Source organism: Lemur catta, chromosome 7 (assembly GCF_020740605.2).
Source record: "Lemur catta isolate mLemCat1 chromosome 7, mLemCat1.pri, whole genome shotgun sequence".
NCBI classification, from domain to species: Eukaryota; Metazoa; Chordata; class Mammalia; order Primates; family Lemuridae; genus Lemur; species Lemur catta.
Genome location: NC_059134.1, coordinates 83,151,748 through 83,165,572, shown reverse-complemented (window position 1 = coordinate 83,165,572; position 13,825 = coordinate 83,151,748). Strand labels below are relative to the sequence as shown.

General features: G+C 36.7%; 1 protein-coding gene across 1 annotated transcript in view; it reads right to left on the bottom strand.

Moving 5' to 3' along the window:
* QSER1 (glutamine and serine rich 1) overlaps positions 1–13,825 on the bottom strand; it is a 75,486-nt gene that overhangs the window by 27,821 nt on the left and 33,840 nt on the right. The window contains 1 exon segment of the mRNA XM_045557748.1: positions 8,931–12,626. Coding sequence (XP_045413704.1) covers positions 8,931–12,626 — 3,696 coding nt within the window.

Genomic DNA, 13,825 nt, shown 5'->3' with positions numbered 1-13,825 from the left:
GGAAACAATGGTATAATACTAACAGACATAAAATAAGATCTGGATAAGGAGAAAAACATTATATTCCATAAGAGGATGAATTATGGAGAAGATAATATTATAAAGATATCAATTTTCCCTTAATAATTTAGGAATCCAATGCAATCACAATCAAAATCCTAAAATGCTGAAGGGGCCCCAACTGGCCCATTACAGAATCTGAGCATCAGAAATGACTATAATTGATAAGCCAATCAATTTTTAGAAATTCATGAAAGGTTTCTGCTGCCAACCAAAATGGAGAGTCCACTAGAGTCTATTATCACCCAATGATTACAAATAAAAACTCCAGATAAAATATAAAATGTAACTGCCTGAAGACTCTGAAAAGTTAGTAATAGCCTGCAGGTTGGGAGGAAAACCCAAACTTAAATATTAATAACAATCCTTACATGGAGATGTTTCCTGGATTTCTTTCCTCTCTTATGGCCTGGCATTAACCCCAGGATAGTCCCTAAGCAGAATTATACAGTGTGCAAGCAATAAAACTCCAAGAAAAAGCCTATCACAGAGCTGCAATGCAGTGAGGCATCTAAAACCCTAACAGAACCAAGGGCTTTTTGGCCAGAGGAACCTAGAAACAAGGCCCCTAGGGTAAAGGTATAAGGGAAATCCCAGTTCTTTCTTTCCTCTCATGGCATTGCCCCAAGGGCAGTCCCAGTTGCATTGAATGGTGTCAAAGCACTGGCAGCTAAATCTCTAAGAAAAATCTCTGCTTTCTAGCCAAATGATTAGGAAAGAGGACCGGGAGATCTGGGTAGTATGGGGAAAATCCAGGAAAAAAAGAGCTGGATAACAGGATCCTCTCATTCTATTAATACGTTTGATCCCACACAAATCCCATTTTTCATGCCTAAAATGCACGTGTGGGATAAACCCAAACTAGCATAAGAAAGTCTTTAAAATCTGAAGTACAACATAGTCTACCACCCACCCAAGTTCCAGACTAGCTGCTAAAAGATATTCAAAGCAGCAAAGCAAAGGCTTTGAAAACAGAACTGACACTGGAACCACCATTCACAGGTGAGACAGAACTCATGGTCTGACTACTTGCTAAAACAAAACAAATTAACATTTTCCAGAGAATTTTAATAGAACCCAGAGTGTTACAATATAGTACTAAAAATGTTCAGGATGTAATTCAAAAGCACTCAATATACAAAGATCAGGAAAATGTGACCAATTCTCAAAGGGAAAAGATAATCAACATGTCCCATCCACAAGATCATTCAGAGGTTGGAATTATCAAAGACTTGAAAGCAGCTCTTATAACCAAGCTCCATGAGGTAAAATGAATATGTTTTTGAAATTAATGGAAATACGTAAGTTCTCAAGAGAAATAAAAACTAGAAAAAGAACAAAATAGAAATTTTTGAATTGAAAATGACAATATCAAGTATAAAATTCAATGTATAGCCTCAACAGCAAAATGGGAAGGCTGTAGAGTTGGTGAACTTGAAGATAGATCCATAGAAATTATGTAATCTGAAGAACTTTTAAAAAAGATTGAAAAAATGAACAGGATTCAAGAATCTATGGAACACTATCATGTCACTGGAGTTGCATAAGGAGAGAAAGAGACTGCTGCAGAAAAAATATTTTAAAAAATTTTGACCCCCCTACCCTGCCAAACTTCCCAAATTTGGTGAAAAACATACATTTACAGATTTGAAAGCTCAGTAAATCGGCCGGGCGCGGTGGCTCATGCCTGTAATCTTAGCACTCAGGGAGCCTGAGGCAGGTGGATCGCTCAAGATCAGGAGTTCGAGACCAGCCTGAGCAAGAGTGAGACCCTGTCTCTACTAAAAAATAGAAAGAAATTATCTGGCTAACTAAAAATATATATAGAAAAAATTAGCCGGGCATGGTGGCACATGCCTGTAGTCCCAGCTACTCAGGAGGCTGAAGCAGTAAGATCGCTTAACCCAGGAGTTTGAGGTTGCTGTGAGCTAGGCTGATGCCACGGCACTCACTCTAGCCCGGGCAACAGAGCGAGACTCTGTCTCAAAAAAAAAAAAAAAAAAAAAAAGATCAAAATAAAGAAAGCTCAGTAAGTCCAAACAGCATAAACCATACCCAGAGAAATCATAATTACATTGTTGAAAGACAAAGAAAAAGAAAAAGTCTTTAAAAAAGAAAAGTTCTTGGAGCCGAAGGGAAATACCAGAGGGAAACTTGCAACATCAGGAGTAAAAATAATAGAACAGAAATGATATATATTTTGGTAAGAATAGCAGACAATTTTTCTCCTCTTGTTATTTATACACATACATATACCTGTTGACAACAAATATTACTATTCTAACTATCAGGGTTTTCAATATAGGTAGATTTAATATATAGGATACACACACACACACACACACACACTCACACATACGCAGGGGAGGATAAAGGGAACTGTGTGGTTTTTAGGCTTCTACATTTTACCTGAAATGGTAAAAATATTAACTCTAAGTAGATTGTGAAAAGTTAGATATGTACATTGTAATCCCTAGATTAACCACTAAAAATATAATAATACAAAGAGATATTGCCAAAAAAAAAGAGATAAATTAAAACGAAAAACTAAAAGTTATTCAAAGAAGTTTTTAAAAGATACAAACAGGGAAACAGGAACAAAAATCAGAGGTGAAAAACTGAAAGCAGTAAAATGGACGTTCTAAATCCAATCATATAATTACATTAGATGTAAATGATCTAAACATACCAATTGAAACACAAATTTTCAGATCATATTTTTTAAAAAGGACAAAAATGAAATATATATTGTCTACAAAATGTCCATGTTAAATATAACATCACAGAAAGGTTAAAAGTAAAAAGATGGAAAAAGATAAAACATGCAAACACTAATCAAAAGAAACCTGGAGTGGCCACACTGACATCAGACAAAGTAGACTTCAGAATGAGGATTATTACCAGGGATAAAGAGAGAGATTGCATTCTAACAAAAGGGTCAATTCACCAAGACTTAACAATCCTAACTGTGTACAAATCTGAAAACAGAGCTCAAAATACATGATGCAATAATTGATTGGACTGAAAGGAGAAATGGACAATTCCATAAGTATACTTGGATACTTCAACACTCCTTTCTCAGTTATTAATAGAACAAGAAGACAGACAATCAGCAAGGTGAACAATACTGAAACCAACTTGATTTAACTGACATTTACAGGACAACCTACACAACAAAAGCAGAATACACATTCTTTTAAAGTGCACATGGAATACTCACCAAGATCAACCATATTCTGGGCCATAAAGCATATCTTTAATAAATTTAAAAGAATTACTATCACACAAAGTATATTCTCTGTCCTCAGTGGATTTCAACTAGAAATCAATACAGGAAAATCCCCACATACTTGAAAATTAAACAAGGTAATTCCAAATAACTCATGGACTAAAAAGGCAGCATCAAAGGAAATTTCTCAAATTTTGGAACTCAAAAAAAATAAGTAAATCACATCCAAATTTGCAGCATGTACCTAAAGCAGTGCTTAGAAGTTTACAATATTAAATGCTTATAGTAGAAAAGAAAGGTCTCAAATCAATAATAGAGGTTTCTACCAGAAAAAAACTAGGAAAAGAAAAGCAAAATAAACCTTAACAAAGCAAAAAAAATTAAATAATGAGAACAGTAGAAATCAATGAAATTATCAACAAAGGAGAAAGGGCAGTGAAACTAAAAGCTGATCTTTTAAAGAGATCAATAAAATTGATTAACTTCTATCCAAACTGACCAAGATGAACAGAGAGAAAATACAAATTCCTGACATCAGAAATGAAAGAGGAGAAATCAGTATAGATGCTACAGACATTAAAAAGATAATGAGAGAATGCTACTATTAATAGCAATTCTATACCCATATATTTGACAACTTAGATGAAATGGGCAAATTCCTTCAAAGATACTAACAAAACATAGCCAAGAGCTGGGCACGGTGGCTCACGCCTGTAATCCTAGCACTCTGGGAGGCCGAGGCGGGTGGATCGTTTGAGCTCAGGAGTTCGAGACCAGCCTGAGCAAGGGTGAGACCCCCGTCTCTACTAAAAATAGAAAGAAATTATATGGACAACTAAAAATATATAGAAAAAATTAGCCGGGCATGGTGGCGCATGCCTGTAGTCCCAGCTACTTGGAAAGCTGAAGCAGGAGGATCGCTTGAGCCCAGGAGTTTGAGGTTGCTGTGAGCTAGGCTGATGCCACGGCACTCTATCCTGGGCAACAGAGTGAGACTGTGTCTCAGAAAAAACAACAACAACAACAACAAAAAAAAACACAGCCAAGAAGAAATAGACAAATTGAATAGTTCTGTATCAAAGGAATTGAATTCCTATTGAAAAATTTTTTGACAAAGAAAACTCCAGGTCCAGATGGTTTCATTGGCAAATCTGACCAAACACTTTTGGAAGAAATAGGACTACCCAATCGCTTGCAGAACACAGAAAAGAAGGGAACACTATCCAACTCATTTATAAGGTTAGTAATTACCTCTTACCAAAACCAGAAAAGTGGACTACAAAAAGAAAACTGCAGAACAACAACCATTGTGAACATAGATGCAAAAATCCTCACCAAATATTAGACAATTGAATCCATCAATGTATAAAAAAGATAATATATCACAATCAATAGAGTTTATCCAGAGAATGCAAGCCTGAAAATAAATCAGAAAATCAATCAATGCAATTTGCCATATTGACAGACTAAATAAGGAAACTGCACGATCATCTAAACAAAGAAAAAGCATTGACAAAATTCAACCTGTATTCATTATAAAAACTGTCAGCAAACAAGGCAAACCAGGGAACATCCTGACAAAAGGTATCTACAAAAAAGTGACAGTTAAAATCATACTTAATGGTAAAAGACTTATTCTATCCCCCAAAGATTGAGAACATAACTAGGATGTCCATACTCAAGACTCTTATTAAATATACTTGAAGTCCTAACCTGTGAATTAAAACAAGAATGAAAAAGGCTTATGATTAGAAAGGATGCAATACAACTGTCCTTATATGCAGATGACATAAGTGTCATAAATTTCTACACAGAAAATCCTATGAAATCTACAAAAAAAAATCCTAGAATAAGTTGTGCAAATCCATAGGCAAATATGCCACTCACCTTCAATGAAATTAAATTATAACTAAGCCAATGCTTCCATTGGCTTGATAATAATAAAGTTACTTGATATAGATTCAGAAACATTTTAGTAGTGCAAAAACTAGTTTTTTACTGCACTTGAATACAATTTGAAGGGAGTAGGGACCAGTGAAAAGAGCACCCATCTCTAGTTTTGGGATTCAAACAGGTTATCTTTTTATATCCCATTGGTCTTTTCAGTGCAAATACAGAAATCAGTCAGACAACTGTGCACCATCTTTCCTAAAAAAGCCTAGCACTTAGTGTACATTCATCCCAGATAAAGTTTCATTGTGTTTTCTTCTTAATCCAGTAATTTTTATTTTATAGACAATTATTTCATCACAAACTTTACTAGAAAACACTATTATTTTAGAGCAAGGAACATGCCTGTTAGGCATATAAATAATTTAAAGTCCCAAACAGGAGAAAACAGCTGTAACTAACGACATTTTCATATGCTCAGAATGGCTACAGCAGTCTACAGAAACTGGCAACAAGCCATATGTTCCAGAAAATATTTCAAGTATTTAGAAATTGGCTTCCCTACTTTTAACTTAATTACCATGGAATTATGAAATGTGGGGTACCACAGGCCCATCATATCCTATGACTTCATTTAAACTGATATTGTTCAACATATGTGCAAAACTCAGAATTCTAGTCATAAAATTAAAAGCAAATCCCAACTATTTAACTCATGGTTACCTTAATGTTCTACTTTTCTTTTATATATCCTCGAATGAGGATATATTCAACTAACATTTATTGGGTATCTACTGTGGAATAAAAATAAAACCCTGAACTCCCCTGACTGAACAGATTCCCTTGGCCAAGGAGACTCCAGAAAAACTTTAAAAACGAAGTTTCCCAGCCATGAGGTGATGAGAGGTCAATCATGCTTCCTCCTAAGAGTTAAACAGAAACTATCCCTGAAAAAATAAAAAGAACAGAAGACTCCTCCACTGACTTAAAATTCAACCAGGTTAGTGCCTTAGCCAGAGTCCCCTCTCTTATTACAATTTCAACAGGACAGCAGACCAGCTTACAAAGCATTCCTCCCTAATAAATGACCACTAACCCTAGACTGGTTCTGGCTGGATTATGGAGGCTGCACACAAAGTGCCTTGTGTCCTAAGTTTTAATGTTAACCTTGTCCCCCAAGGTGAACATAGGATATATGTAAGATATGTTTACCTATCACACATGGGTGCAACCCCCTTTCATGAATTTCACAGCTTCTCCCATAACCTGTTAAATGTGTATGTTTAGCCAACCTGTTTAGCATAAAACTCCTGTCTCACCCTTCCTTCCTGCTTGTTTTCAGTGTCAACTGGAGGTTCTGCTTCTCAGCATGCAGGCTGTAACCCATCATAAGAAATAAAGTTCCCCTTTCCATATTTATAAATCTCATGTCTCTGAATCCTTTCAAAAACCCTAGGAGGAGGATACAATATACTATGTCATAGTCCCATTTTACAGATGAGGAACACACCCTAAAGTCACACCACTATTAAGCTAGGATTTGTACCTAACGTGATTTAACTACAAAGCCTAAGTTCTTAACTATAACCATTCACTGGCCTAAAGGAACTCACACTACTGAAATATATAGAAGTGTAAAAGAATAAATTAAAACACAAAAGTAAATGCTTTCATAGACAAGTAAGGGCTGTGGGAATTCAAAGGATAAGAACACTAATTCTGCCTGGAGTGGCTTCCACAAAATGACATTGAAAATATTTTTGAAAGATAACTAAGTATCTACTGGACTAAAAAATGGGGAAGAGAGCAGCCTAGGTAGAGAAAAATCTGTTCAAAGGCTCATAATCGTGAAAGGCGGTTAGACGTCCAAGAAACAATGAGAAAATCAGTAGTTACAGAAGAAGGAAAGTGGAAAGAGTAAAAACACGGAAAAAGGAAAACTTTTACATATTATCTTTATTTTTTCCCATGAAGCATAAAGAGGTGTTTCAAAGCAGAAGTAACAATCAGCTTTCCTTTTATACAAAGATAAATCTGATGACAATGCGGACGATGGAATGAGGAGGAAGATTCTAATGAAAGTAGAATGTTGTAGTCTGTTGCAATAGTTCAAGTAAGAGATGATGGGTTCTTGCAGATTAGGCAACAAGGATGGTAAAAAAAAGAACTTCAAAGACCTAAGAGTTAAGGACTGGGTTGATAGTGATAATTTTAACTAAAATGAGATAATGGATGTCTAGAAGAAAGTAGTTTTAGACTCATGTTTTAGAACAGAGATTACAAAAGGTTTGCTCTAGGAATGTAAGAGGCAATATAAGAATAATAATTGCAGGCCAGGCGCGGTGGCTCACGCCTGGAATCCTAGCACTCTGGGAGGCCGAGGTGGGCGGATTGTTTGAGCTCAGGAGTTCGAGACCAGCCTGAGCAAGAGCGAGACCCCGTCTCTACTAAAAATAGAAAGAAATTATATGGACAGCTAAAAAAAAAATATATAGAAAAAATTAGCCGGGCATGGTGACACGTGCCTGTAGTCCCAGCTACTCGGGAGGCTGAGGCAGAAGGATTGCTTGAGTCCAGTTTGAGGTTGCTGTGAGCTAGGATGATGCCACGGCACTCACTCTAGCCCAGGCAACAGAGTGAGACTCTGTCTCAAAAAAAAAAAAAAAAAAAAAAAAAAAAGAATAAAAATTGCAAAGCACTCTGAATTGGGGAAAGGGGGGGAGCTAGGATTAGCCGCATCCATAGTAATATCTTTGAATCTAAGACTGACTTTCCATTATGCTAATTTCCCTGTGTAACAAAATGAGAATTCTTTAGAAATTATCAGACACCAGTTGTTTCATATCATCATAGTAGATAAAAGGTAGTTTCAAATCCAGAGAGAAGATGAGAAGTACATTACTAAACAAAGTTTAACTCTTAAAGCACCACCCTATTTGTACTTAATAGCTCAGCAGGAAGACAGGCTCTAGAACCAGACAAATCTGGGTTCAGATTCCAGCTCTGTGATTTAGTAGCTGTATCAACCTACACAATTGATTTACTCTCAGTTTGTATCATCTGTGTACTAGAGGAAACAATGCATATCTCACAACACTGTTACTAGTTCCTGGTAGCTATATTATTGTTATAAATTTCTCTTTGGCATGTTTCTTAAAAAAGTAACTTTTATACTTACCTGTCAATTATTTTACATAAGATACTGCTTCTTAAACATTTCCTCTCAAGTTCCCTTAACCATAGAGTAAAGTGAAACAGATACCCAAAGATTTGGGTATATAATTTGATGCCAGCACAAAATTTTAAAATTTTATCTTAATTATAAAATATGCATATTGCATATGACATAACCATATTTAACACTAAAATGTTCATCTTCAGGTAAAATTGGCATACCAAGAAAATATGCCAGGTTTGTACCATAACAGGACCCCCAATACAGTGCCTCATATCCATAAACTATTTCAAGATGTCTTAGATTATAGAAGTCTGGATAGCATACTGCATAAATTATGCTGCCTGTGTCAAAAAGCCAAGAGAAACCAGAACTACTCAACCTAAAACCCAGACCTATCCTACGGGCAAGGAAAATTAAAAAATAAAATAAGTCCCTAAGATACCTACCTATGTATTTTGTCCTGAAGATTTATTTGTAGACCTGCTTTAAGCTAAAAAAGCTTCAAATGCAGACTATAGTTAGAAAGATAACAGTAGAAAGTCATAATTGGGCATCACAAATTTAAAACTTTACCTGTTTTCTTCTTTTTATCAGAAGTAGCATCCAAAGCAGTTAAAGGAGTAGAGATGCTTTTATAAATATCATGACTGCACACTCCAGGATCATCTTCATCAGAAGAAAATGAAGATAAATGTTCCAAATTTTTAAGTTCATTATCAACTTTTTCTGATGGACCGTTACCCCCACTTTCAGACACTAAAAGTGTGGGTGTTGTAGATAAAGTCTTTGGAAGTGGTGGGGGACAAAATGTACGAACCATCTGGGTCCCTGGCCGTCTAGTCCTGTTAGGCATTCGTACAGCAAGAGTGGAAAACTGCTGCTTGGGCCCAGATTTCAGAAAATCTAAGAAAGAAGCAATAAATCCTGTTTTGACTTCTGGCTGTTTTTCCTCCACTTCTTTGATCTTTTGCCTCATTTTTTCTTGATGCTGATAACCATCATGGCAGCTTTCTGAGGAAGGAGGAGTATATGGTAAATATATATCTGTTCCCCTTGGATTCTGGCGTTTGCCTTGGACAGGTCTTTTTAGCTGTTTCTGATTACTGTTGTCTTCCTCTTTAACTTGCCCTTTACCTTTAGCTGTTTTCTTTTGAAGGTTAAAATGGATTAAATCTTGGTTTTCTTCTTCAATCTTGACACTGATTGCATCCCCAGGTTGGGCCATGGCCAGCAGTGCAAGTGTGCTCCTAACTGGGTTCATTGACACACCACTGTCATCACCCCCTAAGGTAAATTCATTCTCTGATGTAGCACTCTCTCCACTTATACTTTGACTACTAGAAACAAACTCTTGGTTTCTGTTATTATTTAATGTACTATCAACAGGAACTTCGCTGTCTTCTTCAGATTCATGATTGGTAGCAGACTGTTTCTTGAATGGGCCAGAACTTTGCTCCTGGACTTCATGACTTGGTCCAACCACTGCTGAAGTTACTTTAGTTGGTAGATTTTGACCAGGTGTTTCAATGTGCTGTTGTTCAAGAGTCATTTCTGACTGAAGGGTGGGGACTGGTGAAAGGTTTACAGTAACCTGATTTCCATTTAAGGAAATATCATTTATATTCTGTGACTTTCCAACTGTAGCTGTTATAGAGTTAAAATCGGAAGTCACATGACTGACATCTAATGACTGCTGAAAATGAGATTTAGAGTCACCATCTTCAACAGCCTGCATAGTTTCATTTGAAGTTGACTTGGAAAAATCAGAAGGCGTAACCCCACAAGCTGCTGCTGTAGCTGCTAAAATATCATCTACGTTTGACAAAATATTTCTTTCATCACTGAGAAGCATTGCCTCTGGGAAACATATTGATCCAAGAGAAACAAACTGATTTTTTGAATCATGTTGATTTGTTTCACTAAAATGGCCCTTTGTTGTTAGATGTTGTTGTAATTGTTTTGAAGACTCAGAGAGGTCCATTTTCATAATTTCAGGAGTTTGAGGATGGAGCTGCTGCTGAGAATGATCACCATTGCTCTGAATAATATGACCATCCATCTGAAGGAAAGGATGTGCTATTTGTTGAGGACTTTGAACACGCTGTGCTTGTAAAGATGCCTTTACTTGTCCTAAACCTGCCTGCAATATTGACTGCTGAAGAATTTGTAAATCACAGGCAGAATCTAAAAGGACCTGTGTATTAGAAAGAGATGCTTGATGGCCGTGTCCTAAAGCATGATTTGGGATTTGAATTTGAGATGAGGCATTAATAATTTGATCATGTTGTTCCTGGACCTTGGTTTCATGCACCTTATGTATAAGAGAATGCTGTTGGTTTAGGTCTTTAGCATTCAACCTTACTTGTGGCGTTTGTATTAAATTAGTTGCTTTCTTAAGATCAACAGTAGCTGCGTTATTGACTTGGCCAATTTGTTGGTTAAGTTGTGTCACTGAACCAACCATGCTTTCTTCTTTTTTTGACCCTTGTAGAGCAATCCCAACAACTTGATCTTCAAGATGGGAATTACTTCTGATTACACTCTGAGAATATCTGTCATCTGCTTTTGACACCTTGTAAGTTGATTCTTGAGCATTAATTTCCCCATCAGACAGCCTCTGGGTTGATGACTCAAGAGATGCTTGTGGCTGCAATACTTGTAACTCTTGCATTGGAAAATCATCTTCTTCCTTTGAAGATGTATACACATCTGAATCAAGTTTTCTGTCAGCGTAAGACTTTGGATCAGGGGAAGGTATGTTACTCTGCAACGTCTGACAATGAGTAGAGGATGCAAAAGGTGACTGGACAGTAGGCAAAAACTTCTGGGACTGGGGAGATGATGACTCTTGAGTCTGAACATTTTGGGAAGAATGCATAGAAATATAATTTTGGGTTGGGCTAGAATCTGGCAAATTCTGAGCCCGAGAGGCAGAAGAATAAGAAAGAGAAGGGGCTGTTAATGTCAGGGACTGCCCAGAAGCATAGTTTTCTGAAGGACTAACAACTGACAAAACTTGTGATTGAGATGAATAACTAACCTGTGTCTGGCTAACTGGTGATAAACCCTGAGAGTGACCTGATGAGTAACTTTGAGACTGACTGACTGAAGACAGCTCTCTTGTTTGAGCAGGAAAATTCTCATTTGTGACTGAAGATAATACTTCTTGCTGATTAGATGAATAATTAAGTGTCTGATTTTCAGAAGTTATAGTCTGAGATGACCCAGAAAAAGTCAATGTTTTATATATGGATGGCAATTTCTCAACCTTGCTGGACCTATAAACCTGTGAATGAACAATAGATGGCACATTATGTGGCTGTACTAAACCATAATTTTGGGACTGACTAACTGATAAAAGGCTTGGTAGCTGCGCTGTAGAATAAATTTGTGCTTGGCCCGATACTACAGAACTCTGGTTATGTAAAGGTGTTGAATAACTTAGTGTTTGCACAGGAGGAATTATACTTTGAGGTTTGGGGTTCTTAGTTGATGTTAGTGGTTGTTCTATAGAACAGCTTTTTACTTTTGTACTAGAAGGAAGATACCCTGATGATGGAATTACAGATGAATAAGACTGAGCAAGCTCAACTGAGACCTGGGAGGTCTTCTGTTGCAATCCTCCATTGCTCACCTGAGTGGAATCTCCAATTGCGCTACAGGATAAAGATGACTGCCTGGTTGTTTCCTGAAAATTAACTACACTTGCATTTGATAGATAACTATGTAAGGAGTGATGTGAACCAGTCAGTTGTGCCTGAATAGACTGGGTACCTGAAGGCCGCTGATGGTGTTTAATAACACTACATTCTCGAAGAAGAGCTCTTTCAATGGAAGCAGTAGAACTAGTAAAGAGAGTTGAACTGTAGGCTTGAGGAGTTTGCTGGGCTCCCCCAAGTGCTGAAGGCAACAAACTAAACTGAGGTTGTAAAAGATGGGGAGCAGATTCTTGAGCTGAGCGATATGTTGAAGACTGAGGTGGTATGCTGTTACTTAACGCAGAACTGCCCAGACGCTCGAATGCTAACGCAGTTGGAACAGTTCCCTGGGAAGTCTTGATTTGTAGCAAAGGGTCATGAGGATTTAAAATTCCATTTGATGTAGTGTTAAAAGTTGAGTCCTGAAGCACCAAAGGTGAGGTGGTAGCAAAGTTTCTATTGCTGAAGGTGGTGGGATGCTGATATGCAGGGAGGGCAGATGGTGGAAGTGTTCCAGTGCTTGGCAAAGGTCCAGTAACAAACAGCTCAGTTGCTGCTGAGGAATGCATGCCTATGAAGAGAAGGCACAAAGATTTTTATGCAATCACAGAACAAACACTTAAATATATGTTTCCATAGCAGTGACTTATCTAACCCTTATCTAACGTGTCAAAATGTTTATAAGACTTAAAAGCCTGACAAATTAGTTCTGCAAGTAAATTTTGAAAATTGCATTTCAAAATAGTTAGCTTTCTTTTTTCTTTTGATTTTGTGTTTTTGAGACAGGGTCTTCCTCTGTTGCCAAGGCTAAAGTGCAGTGGCATCATCATAGCTCACTGTAACCTCAAACTCCTGGGCTCAAGAGAGATCCTCTTGCTTCAACCTCCTGAATAGCTGGGACTACAGGCACACACCACCAACACCAGCTAATTTTACTTTTATGTTTTGTAGAGACGAGGTCTCACTATGTTTCCTGGACTTATCTTGAACCCTTGGGCTCAAGCAATCCTCTCGCCTTGGTTTCCCAAATTGCTAGGATTACAGGTATGATTATGGCCTCAGAATAGCTAGCTTTCTTAAAGTAAAAACAAAGTTACAATTCACATCTATAACTGATATATAAATGAGCTTATAATTAGTTGGATAAGGCCATATGAAAATTAAGAAGCCAATAAAAATGTATATAATCTCTAATGATTAATTTACCCTGAAATCCCAAAGCAAAATACTAATGGACAACCTAAAATATATAACATTTAAATTGAAACATCAACACTAAATTGCCTACATCTAACATGATAAATAAATCTAAAAATACCAGTGAGTTAACTCCAAGCTGTACAGTTTCTTTCACCAAAATATATTCATTTAAAAAATCTCTTGCATTTCAAGTTTTGACTTCCTATGAACAAATTCCCAGTAAGAACAGATGCATGCTTATCATGAAAAGTTGATCAGAAATTAATAAAGTACCATTCAGGACAGCACTCTAGACACATATAGCAAAAGTAAAAATGTGTATATCCTTGTGATCCAAAAAGTTCTATTTTTAGAAATTTATTCTATAGAAATAAGTGGACACAAACATATTTGTACAAGATATTCATTATAGTTATTATTTATAACAAGCAGAAACAACCAAGATGTCCATCAACAAGGATCAAACAAATAATTATGACATACCCTAATAATAATGTTGCTATAAACATTAAGTGGATACATAGATGTCTAAGAAGAATACATACCAAACTGTTAACTCTTCTCTAAAAA